Raw genomic sequence first — 19,868 nt, 5'->3', positions numbered from 1 at the left:
CTTTGAGCATTTTTACTATTAGTATTCAAGTCACCAGGAAAGAAAAATCCTAACCTCCATGAGTAGAAAGAGTTGTGGATATTCTCTACACTCTGAAAAAGGAGTATGGGGTAGAGCTTCTCAAATACCAGAAGCCAGCTTCTGAGGGAATCAGTGCCATGTAGAAGGCAAGGCATCCCTTGGGAACATCCAATGACAATCATCTTTACATGATTTATATGATCACATTTATATAGTTTATATTTATACACCTAAATAATATTTACATGATTCATGATTGGAGGAGGCTTGGTAAGGGAGAGAAGAGATAGAAAAATGGACTGATGCAATGATGTTCTAGAACAAAGATCAGAGAAGTAGGCAAAATGTAGCAATAATTAAATCATATAATAATCCATATTGCTCTAGTACTTACAATGCTTCTAACATTTTACATGTATTTATGACCTTCCCTTTGATAACACAACTGTGTATTATCAGGAAAGCCTTGCTCCTCTGAGATCTATAAACATCCATAGAATACTTAAGTTGGAAGGGATCGTAGAGATCATTTAATTCAGTTTTCACAGATGAAAAAAACTGATGAAGTGGCTTTGGGCAGGTGGGGATGAAAACACTAGGCTCTTCTTCCCTAAGTTTCTTCTATCAGTTAGGAAAGTGCTGGCTTTAGAAACCACAGAAGTGTTTTCATGATAATACTGACTCAAATGTGAGGCTTCAAGTTATACTCTGTAACAACTGCTTTCTAAGCTGGTTTTACTCTACAAAAGCCCAGTGACGCATTTAGAAATGTTGTAGGTTACTGTCTGAGAAGGAATGTATGAGCAAGAAATCTGTGATCATCTGTAGCATAGACTAGGACTACTAAAATGAAGGATAGCAGCATGTCTAGAAAGGAAGAAGAGAGCATACACATGTGAGAATGCTGCTTTCTGGAGATAGACTCAAGCTAAGCACAGAAGATCTGCACATAGGTTTAGTGTTGAGGCTTTCCAGTCTAAGCTGACTATCCTGGGGGCACCAAAGCCACTAATGTGGTGTTTATGGCACAGCCTGTCATATTATGAGAACACTAGAAGTCCCCTTACCTTGACAGTATTAGTAAAGCTCATTATAGGTTAAGCTTAGTAGCTGGCAGAATGAAGCTACTTATATCCAAGATTAGAGAAATGCCACCTTGGAGATCCAGCAGATGAACCTGGTCACCCTAGAACTTAAGAGTGACTTATTTAAGGCTCTGGAATTCTAACACGCAACTGCAACATGACATCAGCATGAAGGGGGCTTCCCCGGCTGTAAAGCTGAGGCAAGCTGAGGTACAAAGAGTGGAATGGCTTATGGGTCATACAGCTAATCAGTGGCAAAGTCAGGAATAATATTACCTCCTTGATTCATACTGCTTCTTTCACAGTATTTGGCCCTCTGTGGTATCGAGTTGTGATTTGAGGTATCAAGCCTACCAGGTAATCAGTGAAGTGTATGTCAGGGAGAACTGTTCACCTTTGCAACAACTCAGGTGGATAGAAAAGGCAGAGTAGAGGAAAAGTGGGTAGTATAACTTCTCTTTGAGTTAAAGGGATTTAGCTTAGCAGCAAAGGACTGGACACTCACATGGTGAAAAGTCTACGAAGTCTGGGTCAATGTTGTGCAGCAGCTCCACTCTGGGGGACGACTTTCCTTCACTAGAAAAGAAATGTGTAGGACAGTTAATTTCTTCTCTACAATTAGTATGAGTTCTTTTAATATCCTTTTCTTGTACGTGTAGAAAATAAAAAAAAAATTCCAAATAGCAATTTTTGTCATGAATTCAGAAGTCTTCAAAAGCAGTGGTTGGGGCATCTTTAAGGAGTCGTCACTTGGGTACCCTAGAAAAATGACTGACACAATACATGAAAAGATGGGTGTCGAACATATGATGATATAAAAATAAGTAAATAAATGCGTGATTCTCTCAAGCATCACCCAAGAGAAATGAGAACTCAAGTTATCCTGTGGAGATTTCATAGTGACCACATAAAAGGAAATAAAGAAAGAACATCTTCCAAAATGGCAACACTAATATTACAGACAAAATTTACCTCTGAAAGACTAGCCTATGTAGGAAACTTTAAATCTCTTCCATATCCTAATGGATCAAAGACTTAACACTAATACACATGAAATAGTTGACTTTAAGACTTTTGAAAAAGTATAATTACAACTATAGTTACAACTATATTACTGCTGAAAAACAATTTGAGGTCACTAGTCTAAGATCCTCCTGTGAAGTTACTGGTTTTATAACTCTCAAAGGAGTGTTCTTTAAAAACTGGGAGTATAAATACTACATGTATGAAAAAAAATGCATGAAGTTCTGAGGTCATTTTGTGCATATAGTAGATTCAGCCTAGTGGAAATTACTAAGCATAGTTTAAATTGTTAGGAGAGTACTGAAGGATATATGATAATCTAATACTGTTCAGCCAGGTGTTAAAGGTGGCCAAGCCCTGTTAACACCACAGGTTTTATGCACATTCTGAAGAATCAATAAAGTTCTGGATGGCCTACCCCAAACTTATAACTGTTTATACCAGTGATTTGGGATTTGAAGATCGTACAATTTCAAAATCTCTGGGTTGTGATTTGCAACTTGTATTTATCAAGTGAATGTTAAAACAAAATTAGTTAACAAATTTAAAAGCCAAGTCAAAAATAACTTTAATTATCATTACCACTATTTTGTAAAACTTAAGAAGGTAATTTTAAACAGTCAAAGGAAGTAAGGACACAATCTCAGAACAAGTAAAAGTCCTTTAAGATGAGGATCTTTAACTTTAGTATTCTACCATATTTCATTGTACTTCATAAAGCATACCAACTAGGAAAAGTAGGAAGAAAATACTAATAAAACATTGCAGGGTGGAGTAGAGTGGAGGATAAAGCCTCCTAAGGCCTTTCTCTTCTCCTTTTCTTCCTGAGGCACTGAAATACCTATATATGATAATCCAGCTATTAGCCAGTCCCAAATTATCATTTGATCCCAAAAGCTCTGAGTTCAGGTAAGGAGGATATGCAAAGAAAATGGTAGATATAAGAAAATAAAACAGAATGATGATAACGTCTCGTTTCTAGTATTATTAACAAGCAAAATAGCAGGGAAATCAGGAGGAGAAATCAGAATGAAAACGCAAGTAAGTCCATATTGTTTAGGAGGAAGATAAAGCTATTAATGAAATTTAGATTTAGTAAGTAAGGACAACAATTAAAAACCAAGAATTTTTATGAACTGTAAAAAAGAAATAAGACATCAAAACAAAATTCACTGAATTCAAAAGAAGGCAAGAATAAACAGGAAAAGCCCCCCAAAATTTCAGGGTATATAATATACAATTAAATAACTATTCATCTTTAAAAGCAGGATTCCCTAAAATACCTTCAGAACATTACGCACACTTATATAAAGGATCATTTTTAAATAACTGTTATAACTTTTAAAAATTGAATAAAATTGTTTTAGTAAGAGAGTTTATAATGAATATTATTCATTTCTTTCTCTTTTTTTCAGTTCTGAGGAGCCACAAGTATTCCAAAATTATTTTTTAAAATCTTAATAAAGATGAGATGACTTTTTGAGCCCAAATTATTGTAAATAAGCTTCATATCAATTATTCATTGAGAAAAACATTCACAAGTAGAGTCATTATTCTTCAAATAGGAGCCAAAAAACCCTACCTGTCATAGTATATGTGATTCTGCTCATTTTAAAATGTACTATGGCTGGGAAGGTGGCTCAGTGGTAGAGTGTTTGCCTTGCATGAGGCCCTGGGTTTGATTCCTCAGCACCACATAAGCAGAAAAAGCCATAAGTGGCACTGTGGCTCAAGTGGTAGAGTGCTCACCTTGAGCTGAAGGTGAGGGACAGTGCCCAGGCCCAGAGTTCAGGCCCCACGACCGAAAAAATAAAGTAAAAAATAAAAAATGAATGTAACTATGGGATGTTTTGTTAAAGATGTGGTTAGGGACAGGACCAAAGAAAACACAGTGATTAAAACAATGACTAACTACACTTAGGAACTCCAGATTATTAAATAAATCAAGAAAGCCAAATACATATTTAAGGTCATCAAATAAAGTACCATAAATTTTGAGCTGCCCCACCTTAAATATGAAAGAATATTAAAATCCCTAGGCAAGCTCACTAATTAATTCTAATTGGCTAGTTCCTTTGGATGGATTTTTAGAAATATATATACAAGTGAATATTTTTAAGGATGCATACAAACACAGAAGGGAAAATGTAATCATGGAAATATGGAAAAATACTCATCAAACTGCTACCTGGGGTGTGGGATTGGTGAAGAGAAGACTATAAGGACTTTCGTTTTCTACACTGCTTTTAACAATTAGTATTGTTTTAAAAATCAAGAAAAATTTTCAGTCATTCTTGTACTTAGGAAAGCTGAGGTAGGGGAATCACAAGTTTGAGGCTAGCCGAGGCAACATAGCAAGACCCTGTTTAAAATAATTAATAACAATAACCTGAGGTATGTTTTATGGTCAGTTGTGAGGCTTGAACTCAGGGCCTGGGCACTGTTCCTGAGCTTTTCCACTCATGGCTAGCACTCTACCATTTTGAGCCACAACAGCACTTCCGGTTTTCTGGTGGTTAATTGGAGATAAGGGCCTCACAGACTTTCCTGCCTGGTCTGTCTTCATACTGTGATCCTCAGATCTCGGCCTCCTGAGTAGCAAGGATTATAGGCATGAGCCAGTAGTACTTGGCAAAATTAAAAAAAATAAGTATACACATATAATCTGTGGAAATTTTTAAGTTTCCATAAACATAACATTTCAAAGTATAAAATGAGGTAGGTGCTGGTGGCTCCTGCCTGTAATCCTAACTACTCAGGAAGCTGAGATCTGAGGACCATGGTTCAAAGCCAGCCTAGCCAGAAAAGTCCCCATGAAACTTTTATCTCCAATTAACCACTAGAACACCAGAAGTGGTGCTGTGGCTCAAAGTACTAGCCTTGAGCAGAAAAGCTCAGGGGCAGTGCCCAGGCCTTGAGGTTTACAGAGTTCTAAAAGGTTAAATAAAAGGTTAAAGACAGAAAAGTTTTAACTACAGATATATGTACATACAGTGTTTGAATACATTCATTAACTTTTTTGTTGTTGTTGGTTGTAGGGCCTGAACTCTAGACCTGGGCGCTGTCCCTCAGCTCTTCAGCTCAAGGCTAGCGCTCTACCATTGAGCCACAGTGACACTTCCAGCTTTTTCTGCTTACGTGTGCTGAGGAATGGAACCCAGGGCCTTATGTATTTGAGGCAAGCACTCTACCACTGAGCCACCTTCCCAGCCCCCATTTATTAACTTTTTAAATTTAATGCAATCGCTAATATATAAGCTATTACTTATATAAGGTTTTCCTTTATGGAATCTAGAAATTTTCTTATAGGTTTAAAAATAAGATTGCCTTAACTTAAAAGATGGAAACAGTAATGGGTTTAGGAATTATTATATTCTCAAGTTCTACTGCTGAATTCCCTTTCAACAAAACTATATCTCAATGCCTGAGATGGATCAGTGACAGTAAATTTGCTAAATTGTTTCTTCAGTAAATGTATGCATGGCCTCAATGTCTTGAATATGTTATGCTCACAAATATCTCCATTACTACAGTGTTAGTCATTTTTTCCATCTTCTCTTTAGACAAAAAGTGTACTGTTGTCATTAATGACATTTCATCATTCAATTTTAATTTACCCCCAATTTGCAATTTCTAAATTAGTTTTATTTTTAAAACAGGATTAGAAGTTAGCAGTCAGTAGTTAGTAGTAAAGCACCTGCTTAGCAACCACAAGGTCCTCAGTTCAAATCCCAGTACTCCAAAAATAAAAAAGTCAAAGTAAACACCACACAAGATGAGACACTGGTCAGTAACTAGTTTCCAATATGCTATAAATATTTTCTAAAGGTCTACAGTTTAGACGATGAGATCACAGCACTGTCTGTTCATAATGGAGTTTCCAGTTTCTGACTTTCATTTTCCTATGTGTTGAAGGGAGGGGCACCAAAACATTTCCCACAAATAAATGAAATGTGCCTGCATTCCACTTTCTTTTACAACTGTCTGTTGACCATCTGTCATAAAAGACACACCCTAGGAACACAGTATCAAGTTTTAAGGAAAAGAAATAGCTATGGCAACATTTTCCTAAGGAAAAAATTTGAAGTGGAAAAATTCCCCAGTTACTGGTAAAAACACTGATGAGACCTACACCCGATTAAACCTTTTGTTTCACCTTGTAATCATTGTTACTTCCAGCTACTCAGTTCCTGCTATAATTAGGCCCTGTATCTATCCAAGATAAATATCACTGATGTCACATTTTACACCTGAGGAATGCCCAAGAAGACATGAATAATAGACATAGGAGACAGGATTTGAACAAGGTCTGATTAGGGAGTGTACTTTTTAAACCACTGTACTAGTGAAATTACTTGCAAGACTTACCTTCTGTATTCTGTGTGGGGAAAGTAATGTTGTATTTGTAGAAATTCCATGTTCCTTAAAGAGCCCTTTACCATCTAGCATTACCACGAGTAAAGCATTTAGGAATAGGAATGATAAAACTCTGACTGAATTTGGTCAGGAAATTTCTAAGTTGAATTCATTTGATATAGAACGGAAAGATATTTGGTTATTTTTCATTTTTATTAAGAAAGTTTACTAAGTTTTAAAAGTAGAAAAAAATAGAAAAAAAGTAATATTGTTAAAAACCACTGAATCACACTTTCTTTTTTTCTTTTTGGGGGGTCCGGTCGTGAGGCCTGAACTCTGGGCCTGGGCGCTGTCCCTCAGCTCTTTAGCTCAAGGCTAGCGCTCTACCACTTGAGCCACAGCACCACTTCCGGCTTTTTTCTTTTTGCTTATGTGGTGCTGAGGATCGAACCCAGGGCCTCTGGCATGCAAGGCAAGCGCTCTACTACTGAGCCACCTTCCCAGCCCCGCAGTACCTTTTTCTTAATGGTTCTTACCAGAGAGCAATAATACTATGAAGTCTATAGTTTCCTGAGTAGAAAAGATTTGATGAGAATTCTTATGTTCAGAGGTAACAGAAGTATATTCTTTCATATGTAAACATTCAGTACAAACTACCATTTAGGTACTTCTATTGAAATTATTAAACAGCTAATCAAGAGGGTTTGGGAAGGTGGCTCAGTGGTAGAGCGCTTGCTTTGCATGCATAAGGCCCTGGGTTCTATTCCTCAGCACCACATAAGCAGAAAAGGCTGGAAGTGGCACTGTGGCTCAAGTGGTAGAATGCTCACCTTGAGCTGAAGAGCTGAGGGACAGCGCCCAGGACCAGAGTTCAAGCCCCATGACCAACAACAACAACAAAAAAAGATAACTAATCAAGAGTAATTAATATTTTTTGGTCAGTTGTGGGGGCTTAAAATCAGGTCCTAGGCACTGTTTTTAAGCTTTTTTGCTCACAGCTAATGCTCTACCATCTTGAACCACAACGCCACTTCCAGTTTTCTAGTAGTTAAGTGGAGATAAGAGTCTCATGTACTTTGTACCTGGGCTGGCTTTGAACCACAACCTTCAGATCTCAGTCTACTGAGTAGGTAAGATGACAGGTGTGAGCAACCAATGCCTGGCTTCAGAGTAATTAAATTTTAAGAACAGGAAAGTGGAAAAATTATATGACCAGAAGGATATTGGGAACATTAGAGATAATTCAACATTTTCAATGTGCTTCCATACACATAATTAAGAGGTTGACTACAAAAAATCAAGCTCTTTTTAAAAAGAAGAGTTAAAAGATTTACAGTATTCTATTTTAAAAATTTGAGTCTCTGATTCTTGATTGAATTAACAAACACTTGAAAACAGGAAATAGGCAGGAAAATATTAGTTAAGAAATCAAAGATAACAATACATATTTCCTGAGTACTTCTAGTTCAGTCAAAACAAAGAAATAGGCAAGTAAGATTTACTTACCCAAAGAAAAACAGACAGAATACATGAAACAGGTAAAGGACAATAATCCTTCAAAGATGGGAAGAAAGGCAAGTCATATGATTCCAGATTATTACCTTGAAAGACCTCTCAGGCTGTGGTATACAGGAGGGAAACTGACAGTGCCATGGATTCCTGGGATTGAGGAGACAGCTGAGAGCCCAGGAAGACCAAAGGAGCTGGAACTCAAGGAGCGTTCCAAAGAAGAGAAAGCTGTACAAACAGAATCCTGGAGGTTTGCCAGGGATCCTATCCAAATGTTTTTGCATATTGATCAAAGGATATATGGATAAACACACACATATATATATGTATGCATATGTACACACACATATGAGGAACGTAATCCCTGAGGAAAGAACATGTAAAAGGTGCTCAGAATTCACACCTTCTAAAATTAATTTATTGGCTTAATTATATTCAATCTGATATATGATAAGTTCTTATAATTTAGAAAAACAATTCTAGAGCTCATCAGAGAAAAAAATAAAAATGGGACTTGTCAAGACATTTTTATAAAGGAAATATAAGGAAGCAGAGATGGTAACAATTTCTAACAGGCATTTAAACATATTGTAGGAAGACAGAAATTGCAACAGCGAAGTAATGAAATGAAACCTAAAAGCCAATCATAGTACCATAAGAACTTAAAAACATAAACTGATGCAATAACTAACTGAGAAGAAAGTATTAGTCAACTATCAATCTTGGGTGTTTTGTTAACACTTAGAATAAAGAATAAAGATCAGAAGTTCTTAGCTTCTGACTCAGAGACCATTTGTTTCATTGGGTTTCAGTGGGTATCTGTGGAAGGCAGGTGAAAGTGATTTATGTTCCTGCTCGAACCTGAACTATAGAAGGGAAGACATTTTCATTTGATTGTCACACCACTGTTATATTGAGACACCCAGAAGAGTTCCTGAACATTCAGGAAAACACACACACACACACACACACACACACACACACATTCCTACCATAATGATAAGGAACTTTGCTTTTGTTTTATATTAAGCTTAATTAAAAAATAAACCGAGTAAAAAGAAACATTGTCAACTCAGTTTATGCAATGTCTTGAAACAGCATACAAGCTACTTATTCATTTAAAAGCAGAAAAAATATAAAGAACTGGAAGGAGCTTGAAGAACTTGCATCTCCTAGAAATATCAGATCTGGTCTTGGTTTAGAAAGAAGAAAAACTGAAGTAGATGAGGAGTTCCCATCAGATCCACCCAGGACTTCTCATATTTCTCCTGACAGTTTAATAATCTGAAGTAAGTCTGAGAGGAATTGACAACTATGCAACAGTTAAACCTCTGATGCTCTCACCACCACCAACACTGTCTTTCATCTATTATGGCATTCCAATTTCATGAGCCCCTTTTGAATTTTTTTTAAACTACCATCATCTTAAAAATGGTATTTCCATTTCTGGAATAAGTTCCTGTTCTCTGGACACAGATCAGTGCCGCTAATATTTGGCTGTCCATTTGTTTTCGCTCCTTTGGAAAGGAAGCCCCAGACATCAATGTGACTGCTCAGTTCTGCACTGGCAGGCCAAGTGCACAATGTCCTGCTACTGATGCTGTGAGTGGCAGAGACTTGATTGGGGCTGGGATAGAAAAATGTTTTTCTGATCCGGATACTTCCATCAAGAAATGGGACTAACTTCTTAGAAATTTGCTGAATTTCTACAGACTAAGTCTTGAAATGCTTGATTAAAATTTGGACAGGAATTTGGTTTTTTTCTTCAATAGAAAAGGAAAGAAGAGAAAAAGAAAAAAAATAAGGAAAAAAGAAAAGCAATGCTTTTTAGGATAGGCTCACTTCTCTCAACAATTTATCACACGTGGCCAAGTAATATTCTTGCCTTTGTTTTCTGGTGATAGCCCTGAAAGCAATATAGTAGGCTGCTCAAGAACTCAAAGCTACAGCTCCATGTCAGTTGGCTCACTAGGGGTATATTCTAATGCTGAAGATATGTGGGAGCAGACATTTTGCCAATTTCTCTGGAGGCAAGGCAAACATAACCTAAACTCTTAAAGGTTACCGCTGATCAAGATTAAAAAAATCTTAAAACTGAAATGTGGATTGGTTTATATCCAAACTTTGGCAATATAGATAAATATCAATGACACAGACGTTGCCAAACACAATAACCTCAGTAAGCTGGGGACGAAGGAAGTTACTGAAAATGAATTCGATTGTTTCTTTGCACAGCTCACCTGTAGCAGGGTGTGGCAGGTCTGATTCTGCCAGCTACCTGTGTTTTCATAAGAGCCAGAGTTTATAACACTAACCACCAAAACAAAGCAAAAATGAAGATGGACTGGATATCAAGTATGGTGTCATGTCAGAACCATTCAAAGTTTTTTACTTTTTTAAAAGATAGGGTCTTACTGTATAGCTCAGGCTAACCTCAAACTTGTAATTGTTCTATCTCAATTTCCCAAATGTTGGAATTATACAGGCAAATACCACCATTCCTAATTCTCACACTTCTTTAAAGTCATATTGGTGACAAGCTGGAGTTCAAGTATTACTTTGTTTCAACATTAAAAATTTGGAGAAGCTGTTAATTTTTTAATTAAAAGAAGATGTTGGTTTTTAAATAATGGTTTTTAGCATAGACCCAGTTACTCACACCTGTAATCCAAGCTACTTGGGAAGCAGAGATAGAGAGGGTCATGGATTGAAGCCAGTCTGGACAAAAATTCAGTAAAACCCCATATCAATCAATAAGCTAGGCATGGTGGTACAAAACTGTCATCCCAGATACATGGAAGGCCACAGACAGGAGGATCATGCATGGTCTGAGGCTGATCCTGAGCATAAACATGAGAATCATCTGAAAAATAACTAGAGGAAAAAAGTCTGAAGGTATGGCTCAAGTAGTTTTGTACCTTCCTAGCAGGTACAAGGCCCTGAATTAAATCCCCAACACCACAAAAGCAAAACAAACACACAAAAAACTATTTACAATTATTTTTTTAAATCAAGTTTAAACAAGACCATTTGTCTATAATATTACTAAGGGCTTTTTAAAGCTACATAAGGAGCCCAGTGCTAGTGGCTAATGCATTATAATGCTAGCTAATCAGAAGGCTGAAATCTGAGGATCACAATTCAAAGCAAACCTGGGTGGGAAAGTCTGTAAGACTTATACCTCCTGTTTACCACCAAAAAGTGAGAAGTAGAGCTGTGGTTTGACTAGTAGAGTGCTATCCATGAGCAAAAAAGCTCAGAGACAGCAACCATGTCCTGAGTTCAAACCCAGGGATAGCCACACACGAAAATAAGCTATGAAGAAATGAGCATCTTCATGTATCATGGAATAAGAATCACTGGTGAAGTCTTTCTGGAAAGCAGTTTTGTGATGTGCAGCAAAATAGCCACTTCAGATTTCAATGTTTATTCTTTAATGGCTGTGAAAGTTCCTCTGCCTAAAACAATCTCATATCAAACCTTAATTTTTGTAAACATCAAAGATTATGCATTTCATATTATTATAGAAAATGATAATACAAAAAGATTAGAGATCATCTATACATTCAGCAGTTGGGGATTTGTTAAATTATACAATATCCAGAGTGCTCAACTCTGTGACTATGTGTGCCATGGATTGGAAATTTAATTGTCTATGGGGTCTAAGACAATCACGTAAATGAGTGAATAGACCTGTGTTGGGAGCTGGGTGATCACAATGAAGATTTGTTATTTTCAGGGCAGACAAGAGGGCAGGTCCTCTGACCCTTTGCAGGAAAATAATAATACCTTAGCTTAATTCTTTTCTTTTCCTTTCTTTTCTTTGGCACTTAAACTCAGTACCTGAAGCCCTTTTCACTCATTGGCTTAGCCTTTATCAGCTGAGCCACACCTCTAATCTTCTCTCCCTCCTCCAGCAAAGCACCTCAGCTTTAAAGACCTTCTTAGAAGGCCAAGACTGAGGACAATCTTGTCCTTCAAGTAAAATGCAGAACTGTGATTCTAAATTTAAGACTATAAAAGTAGATATTAAAATTTCTTTAAAATTTTCATTTAAAAAGTCATGTATTTGTAGCTGAATTATTCTCACTCAGTTCAGTGCTGAGTTGACTTGGAATTTCTGTCTGAGAAGGGAAATAGCAAGATATGCAGGCAGGTACCTGATGGTTTTCCACATATCAAACCCATCCAGAGGCTTGGTGCCGTTGATGTGTCCCCTGGCCAGATTCACCAGTGTTGGCAGCCAGTCAGAGATGTGGATGAGCTCCCGGTTCTTCACGCCCTTCTGTTTCAGTAGAGGGCTTGCCACAAAGCCCACTCCTCGAACACCTCCTTCCCACAGGGTCCATTTTCTTCCTCGAAGGGGCCAGTTATTGCCCCCTGCCAATGTCTGCCCTCCATTGTCTGAAACAAAATAAGTGTTGGTATGAGGATGTTAAAGATGTCAGAATCAAAATGGAATCACTTGTATCAAGCCCCAACAAACAAAATAATAATAAATGAAGCTGAGGGAATGAAGGAGGGGGAGATTTTATACACATATGCCAGCTGACAAGATCCATCCCAAAAGACCTGCCAGAACTACAATCTAACACAAAGGCCACCACACCTTATACAAGAACACTCCTACAAGAAAGTCTGTCCATCAACTATCTGTTCAACCCTGGGCTACCATTCCTGATAGCAAGCCCTAGAGCTAAGAAGTTAGTGTTTTAAAGTAATTTATGTAATGATCTTCCGTTTTCCTATAAAAACACCCCATCGCCTCAACCTTTTTAAATAGTTGTAGTTTACTATGGCACAGCCACCTCAATTGCAGGAAGAATGTTCCATTGTTTCTAGATAAACTCTTAAATACACTGAAAACCAGAGCTTCCAAGTACTCCCCTATTAGATGGTGCTTGGATACTGAAAATGAAAACTCAGCCTTATTTTCTCCCCTAGCAGCTTCACTTCTCTCACTCTCCACTGTACTCAGTTACAAAGACAAAACCAGGATCCAGCATGGTGTGTCTCTAATCCAACGCCTTTAATCCTCCACGGATAGGCCTCCTGAACAAGGAGAGGTGGTACTTTGGAGAGATGTCTGCACCATGAAATCAAGTCTCCAGTGAACATGTGCAACTCTTTAGATATTCCAGTGTGTGGTGTTGGAGATCAAGCCCATATGCATCTGCTAGGCAAGCACTCCATCCACATGTGTACAACTCTATAGAACAGGAGAACATGCCCTGGGCCTTACATGGGCCTTAGTGGGCCATGCAAAGGAAACTACAGGTAAAGTTTACTTAGTGATTTAATTGTGAGAGTTAGGACAGAAAGCTTTTAAAAATTCTTCCTGAAAAAGATGTATAACATTTTAAACTAGCCCCTGAATTCCAGTCTTAAGCTCAAGACTGCTAAAAGATTTTTTTCTTGTGATTTATAAACATCTCTGAAAACAGAGTAGGTGAGTAGAAAAGGTAATTTTGAGGAAAAAGTCCTCCCTTCTTGAAGTAAAGTTCTAGGGAAGAAGTTTCTCTTCAAAGACAACAGAGGGGTGGAAGACAGTGGTATAGATAGCAGAAGTTATGACTGACTGGAGTTAGGTATCTTGTTAGCAGGTGAGGGCTCAGAGGTATTTTTTTGGCACTGTAGAAAATAAAGACTGATATATCTTGCATATGGAGGTTGTAAAATCATATGACTATCCATACAATGAAGATATGTTTCAAATAAACTTATTTGCATGTATATTTTCCTTAGATATTTTTTTAAAAAGCCACTGTTACCCAGATGAACCACAAGAGGGCAGTATAGCAGACCTACTGTAGCAGACCTGCTCTGCTCTGCATGTTCTCTGCAGCGTGTTCTACAGTAGTCCTCTCTTACCCTTGTACAACATCCAACCCCTCCTCTACTTCCCCCTTTCCCGTGGATACCCAAAACCTCAGACTATACTAAACTCTATATATGCCATGTTTTTTATTCCATATAGGTACATGCCTTGCACAAAGTTTAATTCATTAACAAGCCACAATACAATAAAATAGAACAGATATAACAATGTATTGTAACAAAAGTTAAGTCAAGCAGAACTGGTGGCATGTGCCTTCAGTCCCACCTACTCCAGAGGCTGGGGCAAGAAGACTGCTTGAGTCCCGAAGTTTAGGCCAGCCTGGAAAACAAAATGAGACTCGGTCTCATAATAATCAATCCACCAAGCATGAATAATGCTATGTCTCCCTCACAAAATATTTTACTGTACTATGTGTTGAACAAAGGAATGAATGATGTCCTGGGTAGGACTGAGCATGGAGCAAGAATTTACCACACTATGCAGAATTATTACTTGTGGACTTTTTTTCAGAAAGTGAAACTGTGTATATAGTATGAGGTGCACCTAGAAAGAAAGCGACGTTATATTTGGTAATACCATCTCCACGTGAGGAACTACTTGGATTTCCCAAGATGAGTCAAAATCTGGGGTCATCCAGAGCTGGAACTGAGACCTTAGAGCAGCTACTCATTAGATTGTGTTCTGTCTCCATTATATCATATTTAATGTGGAGATAATAACTCCTACTACATATGTTAGGGTAAGAATTAAGCAATACCATTTGTGATCATTTTTGGCACGGCCTCTGGTACCTCCTAAGTCTTCAATAAATGGTAGTGGATGCTGCTGTTCTTAGCATTTACAGCCACCTAGTCTTTTTTTTTTTTATTGTAAAGGTGATGTACAGAGGTGTTACAGTTAAGTAAGTCAGGTGATGAGTATATTTCTTTTTGAACAATGTCACCCCCTCCCTCCAACCTAAATAGTCTTATCACCCCTTTGTTGTTTGAAAACAAAATAAAATTAAAAAACCAAACAGGATTTAGCTGGTCACCAGTGGTTCATGCTATAATCCTAGCCACTCAGAATGCTGAGATCCAGAGATGACAATTCATAGCCAGCTCAGGCAGAAGAGCCCCGGAGATTTCATCTCCAGTTAATCAGTATAAGAGCTGAGCTGAAGGCACGGCTCAAGTAACAGAACTCCTTGAGCACAAGCAAACCAAGCAATATGAGATCTGAAGTTCAAACTCTCGGACTAGCAAAAAAATAATGGGAGGGGAGTTTGAAAAAGCCAAACAACTTGTAAAGTAGAAAACCTAGTATTCCAACTAGGCCTCTGCCCTTACAGTGCTACTCCCTAGTGTCCCCAGTGAAGTGTGTGCATACACACTATACACACACATACACACCAAACAAACAAACAAATGAACAAACAAGCAAAACCTCTCACTTTCCTGCTTTCCTGTGAAAGCTACAGGAACTGGTCAATCCAGTTGACTACTCTTCCTACATTCTTCTCTATGCTTCACAAAGGGGAGTGGTGAAGTCTTAAGCTATGTTAGATGAATGTAACACCAAAACACATGACTGAGTGACAATCAATTTAACTATTTGATACTAGATCTTATGAATCTCTTTCCTCAAACCTCATCATATCTTTGCTTGGACAAAAACTCAAGGTCCAAGCATTCATCCAAGTGAGTTTATAAAATACACGTTCCAATTCACATTAAGTTCCCCACTATCAGTTAGATTTAAAGCAAAGTTTCAAAAGGCTGCCACTTATGTTATTCAAAACTAGAAGTTGGTATTTGCATACTATCCCATTCTAAGAATGACTGAGAGCACAATTCTTGTTTCACTGTTTTCTATCAATGATCTTGGCTCAAAGTTTTAGAAGATGCCTGTTGTCTTTGCCTTGTGTTCTTTTTGTGAACCTGGGCCTGGGCACTGTCCCTCAGCTCTTCAGCTCAAGGCTAGTACTCTACCACTTGAGCCACAGTGCACAGCGCCACTTCTGGCTTTTTTCTTTTTGCTTATGTGGTGCTGAGAAATCGAACCCAGGGTCTTGAGCATGCAAGGCAAGTGCTCTACCACTGAGCCACCTTCCCAGCCCCAGGCCTTGTGCTCTTTAGTTCCATATATCTGTTAGTACCCAATGAAAGATTCCAGATGGTGATAGTAGAGATAGTGTAGATCGTGATACTGAGTCTGGAATCTGATTCAGGTCTAGAGAACAGCACTTTGGATAGGAGTCAGAGAGGAAAGTGCTCTGCGCTGTAAAGATCATTTGGCTACTCTCCTTACTGGTAGGAGCTAGAGATATATTCACACATCAGGAGGGGAAGGTGCTAGGTAGAGACTGTTTCTGCCATTAATTGACAGTGATGGTTTTGCCATTAGCAATGATAAACAATTCTAATATCAGTTATCAATCTGGCTTCCTCAATCATTTTTTTCAAGAGCACTCCACAGGGAAAACACAGTCAACTGACTCACTTGCCAACGGACTCCCCAGTCATAGAGCCAGCTACAGTTGTGGGTGGGGAAGCAAGCAATTCAATCCTTCCTTGGATCCGCCTCCTCTGCAGGTGGCACTTAGCCACCAGTTGCTCCTCATCAGCATAGAAATGAAACCCACCAACTTAGGACTTTAGATGGCTAAATAAATGAGAAGTTAGCCACTAAAGGCCTAAGTTGGTGAATTCTGTCTGGACTATACCATTTGTCAGCACTAGTATAGTCTTCTGGGTATGTCAGGGAACTTAACATAAGACTAATCAAAACAACAAGACTCCAATAAGCTCATTGGAATCTAGGTAGAAAAGAAGTTGCCTATTTGACATAGATTAAGATTTTTAAGACAGTGGAACCACTACTATATCAAACACATTTCTTTTTTTCTTCCTCCTAATTTTGTATTTAGCCAGTTAATTTTTTTCTTGCTAAGTATTTGTTTTTATGATAAAGTTTTGTTTCATTTCCTGACTGACTTATGAAAAGACTTTCAAATCAAAATAAGATGACTCTAGCTAATAAAGAGAACTCTAAAGCATGTCTTCTTCAGAGAATTTTTTTTTTCCCAGCAACTTTTTGGCAGGGGGAAAATCTAATTATAAAAACCTTTGCCGTCTAGAAAAGAAATGTCAAGATAAAGCAAATGCTCTCATAAACAGATTGTAAACCTCACTTTATTATTCAAAATTGAACAAAAATAACTGTCAAAAAATCATGGAAAAGATGATCAGCCAACAATCTTAGCAAAAACATTAATATGACGAGGAGGACTCATCCTGTCCAGCTGATAACAATTAAACTGAAACTATGACAACAACATTAATTCTTGGGACTACTCCCCAGATAACTCAAAGCTCTTAGCTTGGCTGCCAAAGGCTGCCCTGAGCTCCCCTCCACTGTTCCCCACCCAGGTGCTTCAGCTGGGATTTTCAACTGTGCCTTACAAGCCATGGAAAGATAGTCAAGGAAGGCTTCAGACCCCATGCCAAAGTCTGGCCTTCTCTCTGCACAGGGCACTATGCAAGTGAACAGACAACATTATTTTCAAAACAGAGAAGCCAGCTTCTGTGTCCCCAAACAGCACTTGTTGACAGGCAATGCTTTTGGATTCATTTTTAGACTTAATAAAATCAAATCAGAAAACTAGTATATGTCTTAATCATCATCTAAAAGACCAAGCAAATTCAATTTTCTCCTGCCAGAAGATTTTGGAGAAAATATCTATCTACCCAGGTACTCAACCTGATGTTCTTATCCAGTCTTTCCCTCCTGTTCTACATTTACTCATCTGTGAGTAAACGGAATGTGCATTTAGTTCTGTAAAGTCTAACATTAAAATTGATTTCCTACCCATCACCCATTCTCCAGCCCTACAGCCTTGGGTCAGGCACACCTCTCACTGGGCTCCTAAGGTAAGTGGACTATACAGCTTCAAGTTGCCACCAGAGGAGTTTCTGTTAAGCCCCAAACCCATCAGGCCACATCTATGTTTAAAGACATCAGTACTTTCCAATCAGGATAAACTTCAAACATCATCCCAACAGAAAGAATCCTTTATATTTGGCCCCACCTGATTTTTTGAGCATCAACAACTGTCCTTCTTCATAAAGAGTTCTATGTTTCAGTCATATAGAACTACATTTTTCTTGTTAGAATACACCATTTCCTTTCATGGGAACTTTGCCTTTGAACATATTGTCTCTCTAGCCTTAAAAATGCCCTTCATCTTTCTCCTTTGATATAAATTTTAAGTGCCAGCTTTTGAGCCTGTAGACTAATTCTCAAAGCAGTTGTTTCTACATCCTGTATACACAGCACATCTATTATACTTATCTCTGTGTATAGTGAACTACTTTGTGAGTTTGTCTTCCCCAGAACTGTGCTCACAAAGGTCAAGAACGAAGTCTCATTGTTTTTATTTCCAAGACCTGTCACAGGACCTACCAAAGAGATAGCCTCAGTGACCCGGAGCACAGTAGAAAAGAGGCCACTCAGCAAAAACAGAGGTCGACAGCATTAAAAATTTACTTTGGTTACTACTAGTTTTTTCCTGAGGTTTTGTCCAGTTATTTCATGACTTTGACTTTTAGGACATGGCTCCACATACAAATGCTGCTTAATCTCCAGGATACAGGTTTCTAGGACCCCAGTGGAGATTTCAACAAAGATCAACCAACCAAATACTAGAATTGCTCATCTTATCTGGCACCTGGTCAGTTATAATTATTAGGTCAAAGGGGTGCTATGGAGAACATTTGAGAAAGCACTGGTTTTGCTCACTCCTTAACAAATCTGACTTGAGTTCTGCCATTGACAAGGCCACTAGCTTTCAGAACATGGAAGCTGACAAGATAGACAAGCTCTTCTCTCTTAGAGAGAAGTCAGAGAAATAAGTTTCACCAGAACCAAGCAAGACAGAAGAGCTGAAGCTGGAATGTCCCATCAGAGCCAGCCACATGATGGTCAGAGAGAGAACCCAGGTACAGTGAGCAAGAGACTCAATAGATAGATCAGCTACTGTTCCACATCCAAGTCTCTTCCTAGTTGAAGACTAATTAACTGCATTTTTAAGAACATGTGTTCCTAGAAGCTAAAAAATAAACTAGCTGATTCAATGATTAGATATAAACAAAAATGTGTCTAGTTTTCATTTTTCTCCATCATCCCTAGAGCCATCTTGAAATGTATTCAAGTTTTAAACATGAAACATTATGAATCTGGACAAGTCACTCAATCTCTAAGTCACTCAATCCCTAAGTTTCTTTATTTGAAAAATTAAGGTAACAATGGCTACCTTAATAAAGTGTGTGGCACAGAAGTGTTCAGTTGCTACTATTTGTTATTAACCATAGTAATAGTACCAGCAAACTATGCAGAGCAGAACAGAATCCAATCTGGGCACTTATATATTTCAGATTTAGGTATGGTCACACTTCCAAAGCCCCACTCCGAAATTCCCTAATAGGTTATATTCACTATTCTGTGATTAGGTTGAGAGCCATAAAAGCACAATGAATTGGGATGGATTTTGTTATTACTGGAGGAGACCCAGAATGACTCTCTGCTCTTTCTATGAGTTTAAATAAAGCAGATGGCTATCGAGGAAATAAGTTCCACAGAGCGCTTGCGATTCAGAATAAGCATCAGCAACTGAATTACTCTGAATTTTCACAGAGGTCTACAATGGCATGTAGCATTCAAGGTACATAAGTACTGTAACACTCAGCTCACAGTCAGACTTCCTCTTGATGAAAAGTACCAGAGGAGGCAAGGGGTCCTTCTAAGCAAGCACAAAGGCTGGGAGTATTTGGAAACCAGACACCAAATAACAGACATAGACACTAAGAGTTGAAAATAAAGGAAGATTGGGCTGGGAAGGTAGCTCAGTGATAGAGCGTTTGCCTTGCATGCCTGAGGCCCTGGGTTCGATTCCTCGGCACCACATAAGCAAAAAGAAAAAAGCCGGAAGTGGCACTGTGGCTCAAGTGGTAGAGTGCTAGCCTTGAGCTGAAGAGCTGAGGGACAGTGCCCAGGCC

At 38.3% G+C, this 19,868-nt stretch overlaps 1 protein-coding gene across 1 annotated transcript in view; it reads right to left on the bottom strand.

Moving 5' to 3' along the window:
* Arsb (arylsulfatase B) overlaps positions 1–19,868 on the bottom strand; it is a 155,809-nt gene that overhangs the window by 62,520 nt on the left and 73,421 nt on the right. Inside the window, exons 5-6 of the mRNA XM_013015819.1 lie at positions 12,155–12,398; positions 1,612–1,682 (exon numbers count right to left, since the gene is read on the bottom strand). Of these exons, the coding sequence (XP_012871273.1) occupies positions 1,612–1,682; positions 12,155–12,398 (315 nt within the window). The remainder of the gene's footprint in view (positions 1–1,611; positions 1,683–12,154; positions 12,399–19,868) is intronic.

Source organism: Dipodomys ordii, unplaced genomic scaffold (assembly GCF_000151885.1).
Source record: "Dipodomys ordii isolate 6190 unplaced genomic scaffold, Dord_2.0 Scaffold28, whole genome shotgun sequence".
Taxonomy (NCBI): Eukaryota; Metazoa; Chordata; class Mammalia; order Rodentia; family Heteromyidae; genus Dipodomys; species Dipodomys ordii.
This window is presented reverse-complemented; position numbering and strand designations above follow the sequence as displayed.